Here is a 12,137-nt window from a genome sequence, read left to right as displayed (position 1 = left end):
CCCCCCTATCCCGACCCCCTATCCAGTGTTTTCTTGAAGTTTTTTTTTTGGGTGGTGAGATATTTCGTATACTGACTTGTGATGTTCTTAGGTGGCGGTATCGTATTCGACTCTGACGAGTAAGTGATTGTCAGATCCATTACCCCAGGAAGCTGTAGACTGACCCGACGCTTAGATACGACGAGTGGTTGGAGACGATGAACAAGCTCGGCGCGAATATGCAATGCATAACAACGGCAGAGGAGCTTTATTACGACCAGCAGCAACAAGCGGCAGGCAAGTCGTAAGCAAGGTAGATGTAGAAAGCATGAAAAAAAAGTACCCCCTATTTGAGCCATGTTTTAGAAGAAGGGAAAAAGATACCGATACCTTTTGAAGCATTCGACCACTCTCTCCATACCTCCCTTTGGAGCCGTGAGATCCTTCTTGGATTGGTACTCCTAGACACGGGATTTAGAAACTGGTGGCGGAATACGCAAGGTGGAATATGCAACGGACCACCCGACCAAGGCACCGGTGATTCAGCGCTTGCCTTCCTTGCCTCTATATCCACTCGAGGTCGCTCTTTCGTCAACCAAGCCCAATCGATCCCCATGGTCGAGCGGTATAACGCCCTGGTCCGTTAGTAACGAACTTGGTATGAAATCTCGAGAAGTCTGTACACCCCAGTGCAGATGGAGGGTTTCGTAAGGTGGTCTAGTTCGAGTCTCGGACTAGGCACCTGAGCTTTTGTCTTTTTGACCTGTTTTTTTGGTTTTTTTCTTCCTGCTGACGACCCCCTCGTTGTTTACTACGGTCGTCGTCATTCTATGATTAAAGTGTAGATAAGAAGGGTCGGCTGGGCAGGGGTTTTGGAGCATAATACATATCTCAACACTTGCGCTCCTGCCTATTCTACTTTGAGTACACATGCGGGACGAATTAGCGGTTATTCATGGCAGTGTAGGTCATAAAGTTCCAGTCATTAAAATCTTGATATTGTATTATACGATGTCGCAGATCCGCATATCTAATGCTTGAATCGCCGGGCACCCACCCGTTGTGCTTCCACACAAAAACTCCAGAAAAGACTGTCATGGAACCCATGGTATAAGTGTAAGTGTACCTCTCAACGTAAATGCCTCCCGCCAATGAATCCATCCATTAAACCTGACTCAAAACAAATGATACGAGGGTATAAAAACCGACCCAACACCAACCCCAATCGTCGCCAACGAAGCCCACAACACCGCCCCCGCGACGACGCCGTCCTGCAGGATCCGGAGGTGCTTGTTCCGGCTCGCCCGGCTGCGCTCAAACACGCGCCGCCAAAGCCACCGGCGCTCGTACGCGGCAACCCACTCTTCACCCTTGAAGGACAGATGATTCTCCGCGCCGAGCGTCGAGAGCGCGGGTTTGCGGAGGGGGTCGACGGCGCCCGCGACGCTCTCGCTCGTCGCGGCGCGGCGGTGGGGGACCCTTTCCTTCTTGTTCTTGTACACGCCTGCACCGTTGCCCCGGCCGGCTTCCAGGTCCGGGACCTCCCACGGCCGAACGTGGCGTCTGCGCGCGAGGTGGAGGGGTAGCGAGACGCCGTCGAGGGCCGCGACGAGGATCGCGAGGCCGAAGAAGAGTAGAGGTGTGGAGAGGAGGCGGTAGTACCGCGAAAATGAGGACAGGATGAGCGTGGCGTCGAGGCCGAGGCCTAGGGTGAGCAGCACGAGTCCGAGGAGGCGGAGGAGGTGCGTTGCGGCGCGGTTCGCGTTGGCCATGCTGTGGCGGATGAAGTCCGGGTGGAGTTTGCCGCGCAGGAGGGCCTCTGCTTTTTCAAAGGCCGGGAGGAGGGCCGAGGGGTGCGTTGTCGAGGATGTTGCTTTGAGGACGGCGGTGCGGTCGTCTTTTGTGAGGTTCAGGCGGCGCGGGGCGTCGGCGTGGATATAGTGTTTTGTTATGGCGTTGATGTCTGCGCGGAAGGGTTGTGATGATGCTGGTGCTGCAGGGAGAGATGTTAGTGAGTTTGAGTTTGGGTTTGGGTTTGTATAAGCGATGAGAACGAGATTCGGTGATATCTGACGGGACTAGCATGTCATGAAGCATTCGACTTTGGTGGTCTTACCTTGCGGAACTGTCCCCTCTTCCACCTCTTCCTTTTCACCGTCTCTGAGACCAGTTGCTCTAGGGTGAGAGAAGTTTGTTGCCGAAGACGTGTTCCGCGTATGGTTCCCTCCCGCTTTTGCTTGGGCGTAGCTGCTGTCCTCGTCGAGCATCTCGAGAATGTTGCTCACTTTACTCGAGTTTTTGGCCCTCCTCTCCTTGGCAGTGAGCTTCCTGCCGCGGTCCGGATCCCAACGCGGCGCAAGAGCACGCTGCTCGGGCGCCAGAGTCGTCCATGAGTGGACGTAGCCGCAGTACCATAGGAAGAATTGCAGCGGTTCCGCGTCCTGCTCGACGTAGACGAGATAGTCCACAAAGTCGTTTAGTGAGCACGGCTGAAGACATCCGACTGTTAGTCAGAGTCATTCTTGAATTCCAGTCGTCCCCTTGGAATACACATGCGCTGGCAGGCAGATATCACTCACCGATTCCGTGTTATTCCTGATCACTTCTTCAAAGGCAAGTTGGGGTGGAATCCACTTGTCGGTCCGCTTTGCTCGGCGGCGGTAGCGCCGGCAGTCCTCGTCCATCACCGGCGGGCGCCATGGCCGCTCCGGACCGGGAGTCTGATAGAATCTGAGCGACATGTCTTTCCACCCTTTTACGCCGCTTGACTGTGTTGCTCACGGTCTTACAACTCGTGCGTATGAATGGAACATGTAGACGTGAGAAATACGAGGTGGATGAGCCACAGGCCCAAGACTCGAGAAAGAAAGAAAACTTGGAGCTACGAAATAGAGTCTCTGTCCAGTCTGACACTCAGACCTCTTGAGGATCCGATATGGGGGTGTGTGGGTGAGTGTGTGCTACGGAAGGGCGGGTGGGCTGGCCACACCTATGTATAATACGAAGGGAAACGAGGAAACCAGGGGATCCAACAGAACAAAACACTAGCTTCGAGATGTTGCGTTTGGTGCGTGCCGTGCGCAAGGCCTGCAGCGGGACGAAGGAGAGGCAGACCGCCTGTTCCTGCATGCCGCATCCGCAGCCCAGCCGCGCTCTGCCTCAGCTTCGTCCGACACGGGAAGAGAACTTGGCCCGGCCCCCCCAGATAATGACATGGAATATAGAGAAACAGCGTGCCTGTGTGTATGTGTGGCAGAGGGGTCTAAATACCGACCCACCGATGCAACAGAACCACGCGGTGTAGATATCTTGCGCAAGTAATGGAGGAGGGGAGGGGGTGCCCGGGTTGAACTTGTCTGCGGCCTGGCATGCTCCCCAGCCGGGAAGTGCTACAGGTGGACAGGCTTGGGTTTCCTCGCGGTCATGTTCCCGCATCACGGCTTATGATGTCTTGTTCGCGGCTTGTACGCTACGAGTACGGCTGGCAGTCGTAACACGAGCTGCAGGAACTGAGAGAAGCTAACGGGGAGACAAGCATCAGGTCCGGCGGATGCCGGCAAGGGCGGGGCATGCCTCTGTCCTGCTTGCTTTCGCTTCTCCCTCATGATCCTCCTCGCGTATCGGGGCTCTAGGGACTCGGGAAGGGGGTCATGTGTCCGCAAGACTTGACATGGGGAGGAGACGGGACGGTGAAGAAAGAGGGCAGGAGGTCGCGAGCGCAATCCAGGCCCAGCCCCGGGAGGTTCGCATGCCGGGAAACGGGCACGAGTGAGACGTGATATAGACAAATATAGGGTACGATTCCCACTTGGAGGGAACGAATGATACAACAACCAAATCAGCGGAGGAGTGTAAAAACAAGAGTTGCAAAATGAACGGTCAGCCAGCGTACTCTGACTCGATCTGAGGTAAACTTGTTGCTATGCTGGAGCGTTCGATTCGTCCCCTCGTGTAAGCTCAGTTCGAGCAACGAAACGAACCAACCTGAATAGGCATAGAAAGGAACGACGGTATTGGCAGCCCTCCCTCCCGCACTGTCACTTGCAGTGGCATGTCCTGCGTTTACTGCGTCAGCTTGGGATGTCCCTGGTCAGAGACCCATGACAGCGGTTCCACGGATTGTCGTGGGGTGTGTTGTATCCAACTTGGCACCTGCATCTGCCCATCTGCTTTTTGGCTGACGTTGGTTGACCTTGGTCAATCTAACTCTTACTACCGGTGAGGGTTGACCTGTTACCTGTGTATTCATACTAAGAGGGCTGGGGCCGGCACAACCCGACGAGGATACGATAGTGCCGTCGAGAAAGTGAGGCCAGAGCGTCGCGGTCCCTTGTCAAAAAGAGCCGGAGCCCACATGACATGAAGGGGGCTGCTGGCCTTGTTTCAAGGGAACGTGCGGGAAAGGTGATGAGGTTGATTCACTAGCACGAAGGAGCCGTGGGCGGGAGACGGGGAGATGGAGTTGGTTTGGAGTCGGGAACAAAATAACGGACGCAGGCAAGGGCAAAAACCATACGCCGATTGGCTCCACGGCGTGGCATCAAGCTATGTTTCAGAAAGTTCATCCTGTCCCGTCTCCCCTTCACCCCACTCCCCGGGGGCGTGAGACGAGAGTCAGATGCCTGTTCAGAGCCTCACAGGTGAGAGCTCCGGTCCAAGACTCCGTCGTCTCCATGGCAGAGCCGGGCACTTGCCGAGAAGAAGCCTGGGCCTGTCTGGTCAATCATTGGATGAGCCGCGGGTCTTTTGCTGGCCGATCCCAGGTCGATTAGTGTTGCGGCTGATGCTGTTATCACAACAGCTGGACGAGCACGGCATATTACTGTCTACAGTATTGTAAGTATGCTCGGCAGACGGCTTGCCTGGTTTCTGCAGATTTATGCTATGATTACTGCGCAAAAGGATTTTTTGGAGGCTACGCACCTTGCGAGTCCAACGCATGGTAGATGGCATCCGTAGGATTGATCGACCGACTGACATGCGCAAAATGCTTTAGAGTTAGAAAAAAAGGTTCTGTTCTATCAGGCCACCACCATACTACGGAGACTGAGGTCACATTATACCCTCCTCCGACGATATATATACGATAGGTATCGCTTACATATCGCCGTCCCTCTTTTTGACCTGGTCCGTCTCGAAAGAGAGTCCCGCATCCTTTCTGATAACCCCATAGATTGCAGACGCATCGATTTCTCGACCAATTCCTTCGGCGTACTCTACGGCTTCCTCTAACTGCTGCAAGACGAGTGACAGCAATCTCGGCTGAGGACCGCTCTTCAAGGCTTGTCTTCCGGCTGCCAGTCCATTGACAGCCGGTGACCACGGTCGCTCGCCTCGAGGAGGCATGTAAGCCCCAGAGGTCAGTCGATTGGATACCATCAATCCGAACGGGCCAATCTGCTCCTCGATCAACGCTTCCGCGGTTTCGACCCCCAATCCAGCTTTCTCAACCAGAGTATGAGCTACACCGACCACCTCAACCATACCTATCGACAGAGAGTTCCTAGATATTCAGTTCCCATCAGGACTTTTATTCTTTCAAGGTAGATGTTCATGTCTGGGTTTTCTTACGCTGCAGCCTTCAAATAGCTCGCTTGACGAACGTCTTCGCCCGTGGGAATGATACTCTTCCCCATGACACCGGTAACATAAGGTCTCACAACATCAATGGAAGTCTCCTTGCCAGCCATTATCCACAACAGCTGTGCACTAGCAGCAAGGGGACTGGCACCGACAACAGGAGAGGCGATATAGTCTGCTCCTCTCTCTTGCAGTCTAGATTTAGCCGTCGCCGAAAAGGAAGGTTGAATCGTCGAGGTATCCACTATGATCTTGCTATCAAGATGATCAACCTCGAGAATCGTGTCAAGCACGGATGCCACTGCTGAATCGTCCGCCAAAGACATGAACACAATGTCCGAGTCAGACACTAAATCGATGATGTTTGATGGCGTTCCACCAAGTTCCTTCAGAGGTGCCCCACGAGACTCGGTACGATTGTAAAAGCGAAGATTTGGCTCTTGCTTCTTGGATAGATACTTTTGCAAGTTGGAGGCCATATTAAGGCCCATGGAACCCAGACCTGATGAGAATTAACAGCTGCAGTTGGAGATGACGTATATGGGCGAAGAGGATATACATGCCTATCCATCCCAGCTTAGGGATGTAGGAAAGCTGCGAGGAGGATTGTAAAGTATGCATGTCGTGTGTAATCAACGAAGCTCTTGCGAATTATGTGAGAGGCGGAAAAGAGGTGCCAATTACCCATTTACATACTTACCTTAGCATCAATGCACTAGGTGAGGTGATGAGCACCAATTCCCGACCTCTCTGAAGGTTTACCGACAACGGCGTCGGAGATTATGCCAGACTTCCGGCGGTAGCTGTAATTTGAATCTAGGCCCGATGGAATCGGGGTAAAGAGGACTTTATCATTGCGGTCACAAAATGAGGGAAGTTTGAGGCTCTTGCGGTACTCAGACCTTTGCTTGCTCTTCTATAAATGCTACATAGAGTTGACCGCGAGCTTGGGATTTAGCGTGAGCCTCATGCAATCAAACTGCCATCACCACCAAGAAGTCATGACCACTCTCACCAAACATAGTGAAATCTCCTTCCACGAACAAGCACATACGACCATACCCATCGGAAAATTCGGGATCCCGTCCGCTCTCCCATAGACAAGCCGATGAGGGCCAGACTAGTAGTTGAGTCGGTGACGATCAGCGAATCCCTGGTGTTGTATGTTTTTTTTTTTCCCCCTTCTCATATTCTCTTTGACCACCAGCAAAGGAAGACAGATAGGTAAAGAAGACACTTCGTACATGAGTAAGTTACGTGGGTTGCAGTCGCAGAGCCGGTGATCAGATCGCCCAACACGCGTGGCCTGTCTGTGTCCAAGCGGGCACGGAGGGGGGAGGGGTGGTAAGGAAAATCATGAGATAAAAAGGAAAGAAGAATTTAAAAAAAGAGTCGCCGATCCGTTTTCCCTTGTGCTCGGACATTGAGCAACGTCCCATAACCCTCGGATCCACGGCTGTCTAGCTGTGCTTCGTATGGATACCTTTGGTAGTCAGAGAAACTCGATAACTCTTACATCCAATTGCCTTTTTAGGCAAGAGTTTGTAAAAAAAAAAATTTGTCTAATCTTTTCCTCTCTCCAAAACCCACAGCCACAATCTCATCATTGCACACCGTCCCGACGAGGGGATGAGGGGGGCGCACAAGCTTCAGTCAAGGACAAGTCAACAAGTCAGTCCAAAAACCATGTGCCTTTCTTGTTCGTCGTGGACCTCTTGGTTCCCCCGGTCTGCCGAAATGGTGCCCCAAAACAGGACGAAAAACCGGGTCGCCTCATCTTCCAAACTCTCCCGTTCCAGCAACATGTCAAGTAAGGTACACACACACGGATTTTACTTGCTTTCCATCTCTTGTCAGGTTTTGGCAGAAACCTCTGGTCCCGACCAAGGCTTCCACCGACCGAACGACCGACAACGATCCCCAGTGTTCCCAAACGTGAAACGTCCCGGCCATCCCATACTCAGCCTGTAATACGATACCGAACCTCACATATCGCTAATAACGTTACGTCCAAGTCTCAATAGCAGAAAGTATCTATACCTCAACACAGCTACAGACTAATCAAGCCCGTGATCAGAGTCTGGTCCAAAAGAAAGAAAGAAAGAAAGAAAGAAAGAAAGAAAAAAAGAAAGAAAAAAAAGAGCCTCGTCCCTGACTGCCGCCGTCTTTGGTGTGAGTGCTCAAAATCTTTCTTTCGGGCCTCACTTCCATCACACCCTGCTCAACTGAGATGAGCAACTGCGCAGTCAAAACCACCCAGCCTATGTATTCGTGTATTTCGATCAAGCCAAGGGCAACGATCGGCCACAGTCTCGCCTAGGACAAGTCAGCATGAAAATAGTTTGACAGGCTCCCTCTCTTCCCCAAGTCTACACCCACCAACCAACCTGTCAACTTCTCTTAACACCAAGCACTAAGCCCAAGATGACACCTCCCATCTTGGATCATCGCAGAACAACAGAGATTCAGACCCATCGACACGTACACGTATACACACGCCTTCAACTATACCGCCAGTATAATCGGATAAGACTGCTCGTCGTGCCCGTCCATAACGAAACCCCTCCTCGATCTACAAGATGGAGTCCGTGCCACAAGATATAAGTGAATGTGACAGCCCGTCTGACGTGAGGCCACCCACCAAACGGAAATGCGAACCAGTAAATCACCAAACCATCATCGATCCTACCTGCCCTCTTTCCCAGATCGAAGATTGCGACTGGCTCCAGAGATCCAGGATCTCAGCCACACTTTGTCCCCCTGGTCTCTCCTGTTTGTTGTCCTGCCGTGATGTTCAAACATCGACGGACGCTCAAACCAGGCATGTCCAAATTGGGTAAGTAGCTCCCCGGTCTATAATTCCTCCTATCGAGCCTCTGCAGCCTATCCCAATCCCTATAGCATCAGCTTCTCAAACACGTGAAGTGAGAAGCTGTCGCCGAGTACGCCACGCGGCTGCCTGGAACGGAAGAAGAAATGAAGCAGCATTGTCGTTGCTGTAAGTCTATTCCATGAAGCCACGCTATTGTGCTATGCATTTTCACGCAAGCGCTTGAAAGCCGTGCTCGGCAGCATGAAATACTTCAATGCCATGATGGAAGAGCGAGCTTCCGAGAAGTTGCTCAGTAAGCCTAACAAAAAGAACCGAGTTATTCAGGTCATCCCGCGTCATCAAGGACCTCTAGTATCCAGCCACCGTTCCCTCCGCGTCGCTCCCCGGCGGTAGTGCTCCTCGCGGTGCTCTAAGGTATACTATGTTGTTTAAGGAGTTCGTCCTCCCAGCGAAGCAGAACTGGGTCAATTTGTCGCGCGGGGGAGCTGGTCTCATCGATCGTAAATCGCCCGACGTCGGCCATGCTGTATTTTCCACTTTCTAGATCTGGCGTACATCTTATGTCCAATCTAGACAGACTCGTAGAGTATTTCCAGAAGGACGAGACTTGTGCCGGCAATAGCAAGCAACATGTTTTGCAGAGTCGCGTGATCGGATCCAGCCATGCTAGTACGTGCATCCATGGCCATCGAGCTTCTCATGAAAGGCCTTCCAGATATTGTGGCTCGATGTGTGTACTTGGACGCAAGACAAACATTAGCACAAGTCCTCTCTACTATTATAACCAAGAATGACAATGAAACCCATACCTTTGGTCGGTAATCACCATCAACCGTAGGATCTGGCGAAGAACCTTGTACAGAATGATCAAAGAGTGCTTGGTACCCTGTCTGGGTTCGTATGTAGTCCGCTATGAAGACAGTGCCAATGATCGTCCAGATTGCGATCACGAGATAGACGAAATTCCTGAAAGTGAACCATCTCGGCAAGTGGACGGCACGGCCGTGTGATTTGGCCGCTTTATGACGATGGTCGGGTTCGTGATGCGTCATTTCTCTGGGAGCGTGCCTGTGAGTAGTCTCGGGAGGAGGGTTGCCATACTGAAAGAAGAAGCAGGGCATGGTGCCGATACCGATGCTGCTGGTTGAAAGTTGGAGTCCGTTGATTTCTTGGGGAATGTTGTTTGTTGAAGGATGTTGATGATTGGGATATGGCGTACTTCGTTAGCTCAAACGGCCCAGATGATTGTGCAATGCCGAGTGGAAGATGCGAAGATTTCCATGACGGAGGTCATTTTCAGAGAGGCTTCCTCAGTCTGAATTTTGAGACCACCAGACTCTCCTTCCTCTTGAGAATGAAAGCTTTATGGTAGTCGCAGGGGCGACAGATTGCAAATTGATTTCCCGCAGCAGATGGTATAGCAGCAGCTCGTCAAGGCAGTTGCAATGGATGTGAGTCCGCCGACACCAGAACGTCAACATGTGTGGAAGGAAACAAGCGTTTACATCGAAAATTGGTGTCTATTGTATTCGGAGAGGCTCTTGCCATCATCGTAACTCAAGGTGTCCTAGGAGGGCCTCTCCATGTTGTTCTCTGACAGGGTATATTAATTAATCCATCTCCATCGTCATCTTCTCCAAGGAAACGACTTTCGAGGAACCCTTGGTGACCACTCCCCCTCCTGGAAGATCACCCTTTTTACTCAGCAAATATGGAACAAAGTTGACCAAACCCTTTGCAAGTCTAGAAACGAGTCTCCGTACGCTCGTCCTCTTGCCACCAACGCCTTGAAAAATGCCCTGCTTCAATACGAAGCTTCCGTGTATTCGCAAAAGGGGTATAATCCATAATCCAATCCGTCGTAATAGTGAATGCACAAAATGTACAGAAGAATAAAAATTTTCGTGACCAATTACATCCACACAGTGAAGAAGATCATGACACCAACCAATCCAACAGCCATACCGGCGATTTGCTTGGTGCCAGATCCCGAAGGTCTCTCGGGTGCCGAGGACTCAGCGGATTGCGTGGGCGCTGCGGAAGCGCTGGTGCTTGAGCCCGAAGTCACTGATCCTGTCGGGCTCGAAGAAAAGCTGCCCTTAAACGTCTCTCCGAGAGTAGGCAGACGGACGTTCCCGTCCACCAACCAACCCCCCGTGGCTTTAGGACAATCGCGGGTAGAGACGCTTGTCGGATTGTAGTTGGATTTTGCGACTCCTGAAGGAGTGATGGTGGCCCATTTGGCTTGCAGATTCTGGAACTCTGGGGCTCTGGGGGTTGGAGTGCCCTTGCGGGTAAAGCCATCGTACACGTCGTCAGCGGTGATGGTCTTCGATACTTCGGGTCCGTATGACACAATGCCATATCGGTTCTCCTCGTAAATCCATTCGTAAACCATGGCTCCACTCCAGTCATTAACCATGGGCTGGCTGAAGATGGCGTTCTGGTCGTCCCATGTACGCGGGCCTTGACCTGTGATGCATCCCGTTTCCGTGAAGAAGATGGGCACAGGAAACTTCTCGGCCATGGCTTGCAGGTTTGTGTATCCCGAGGTCTCGTACGTGTTTGGGTCGCACCACTCGTACGAGTTGAGTCCAAAAAAGTCAATGTTGTCCTCTGGCTTTCCGCCACAGGTCAGGTAGTCCTGGAGCATGGGCCGCAACTCAGCGATGTCTGCCGCGGAGTAGCCGACGGGAATCTTGCGATAACCCTTCTTGTCGCGATAGGCCTTCATGTCTCGTGCGGCAGCCTTCATGAAAGGGGCGACCTGGGACTGAGTGGGAAGTGCAATGATCTCATTACCAATGAAGAAGCCGAGAACGTTGTCGTATTTCGCAAAGTTGTCCATTACTTTGGCGTATGCGTTGAACTGCGTCTCGTTCCAGTAGGGAGTATTCTGTACCTCTTGTAAGCCAAAGCACGCGAGCTGGAGATAGGACAGAACAGGGGGGCACCAACAGGAAGAATGTACGAGTCAAAAGTGTCCAAGTCGATGAGGGTGTATATGCCGGCCTTGTCAAAGGCAGACATGCACCCGTCATGATTTGCACTGGAATCGACGTGGTAAACGCGGATTGCGTTGGTACCCAGCGTCTTCATGAGGTTGGCGTCGCGGGTGCATTGATCAGTATCAACCAGTGGGTCATCTGGACGAGCTTTTGTGTTAGACAGCGGACTTTGTAAGTGTGCATTCAGACAGACTGGGCTAACCTGGTGTCAGTTGGTATGCGATGCCTGTGATTGCGTCAGTCCCAAGGATTCTAGTCAGAAATGCAGTAGATGATTGGCGTACCTTTCATGAACCATTGCTTGCCGCTCTCGTCGAAGAATTTACTGCCTACAATCTCGATTGGTGCAAGGGCTGCGGCAGTGCCAAGCAATAATGCCGAGACGAGCTTGGAGGCTCGCATGATGAAGGAGTAATCGCAAGAAAATCCTTCTGATAAGCTTCAACTAGCAAATACAGCAATGGGTGAGGATGCGACGAATGGTGAGAATGCTGATGCCTTAGTGCTGCGGTTCCCAAGAAAGCCAAGAAGAAGAAAGAAATACGACCAAGAGTCTGTTGATGATGTTGAGGATCGAGAGTTGTTGGCTGTGGCTCGTGTCGACGAAAGATTTCGAACTAATGGCGAGGGACACCTCAGTAGGGCGAATGCTGAACTGAGCAGGTGTTCTTGCCAGGCGGAGAAAGTAACGACTGTTGGCCGTGGTTGCCTCTTTTTTGCAGGTCTTCACAAGTTGT

General features: G+C 52.0%; 4 protein-coding genes across 4 annotated transcripts; all 4 read right to left on the bottom strand.

Moving 5' to 3' along the window:
- Window positions 1-1,154: 1,154 nt before the first annotated feature.
- On the bottom strand, window positions 1,155-2,720 carry CABS01_15997 (uncharacterized protein; the record flags this gene model as incomplete). The annotated part of the gene is made up of 3 exons (XM_060549329.1): window positions 1,155-1,972; window positions 2,096-2,468; window positions 2,559-2,720. 3 exons carry the CDS (start codon window positions 2,718-2,720, stop codon window positions 1,155-1,157), a joined length of 1,353 nt encoding a protein of 450 aa, XP_060390787.1.
- Window positions 2,721-5,076: 2,356 nt separating this feature from the next.
- On the bottom strand, window positions 5,077-6,038 carry CABS01_15996 (uncharacterized protein; the record flags this gene model as incomplete). Its single annotated transcript, XM_060549328.1, has 2 exons — window positions 5,077-5,482; window positions 5,551-6,038. 2 exons carry the CDS (start codon window positions 6,036-6,038, stop codon window positions 5,077-5,079), a joined length of 894 nt encoding a protein of 297 aa, XP_060390786.1.
- Window positions 6,039-8,961: 2,923 nt separating this feature from the next.
- On the bottom strand, window positions 8,962-9,513 carry CABS01_15995 (uncharacterized protein; the record flags this gene model as incomplete). The annotated part of the gene is made up of 2 exons (XM_060549327.1): window positions 8,962-9,129; window positions 9,202-9,513. The coding sequence occupies 2 exons, from the start codon at window positions 9,511-9,513 to the stop codon at window positions 8,962-8,964; spliced, it is 480 nt and encodes a 159-aa protein (XP_060390785.1).
- Window positions 9,514-10,304: 791 nt separating this feature from the next.
- CABS01_15994 (glycolipid anchored surface protein) lies at window positions 10,305-11,802 on the bottom strand (the record flags this gene model as incomplete). The annotated part of the gene is made up of 4 exons (XM_060549326.1): window positions 10,305-11,288; window positions 11,351-11,538; window positions 11,603-11,626; window positions 11,685-11,802. 4 exons carry the CDS (start codon window positions 11,800-11,802, stop codon window positions 10,305-10,307), a joined length of 1,314 nt encoding a protein of 437 aa, XP_060390784.1.
- Window positions 11,803-12,137: the final 335 nt, after the last annotated feature.

The sequence above is a fragment of the Colletotrichum abscissum genome, assembly GCF_030869225.1.
Source record: "Colletotrichum abscissum strain IMI 504890 chromosome Unknown Scaffold_78.1, whole genome shotgun sequence".
Taxonomy (NCBI): domain Eukaryota; kingdom Fungi; phylum Ascomycota; class Sordariomycetes; order Glomerellales; family Glomerellaceae; genus Colletotrichum; species Colletotrichum abscissum.
Note: the sequence above shows the minus strand (reverse complement) of the source record. Positions and strands in the feature narration are given on the sequence as shown.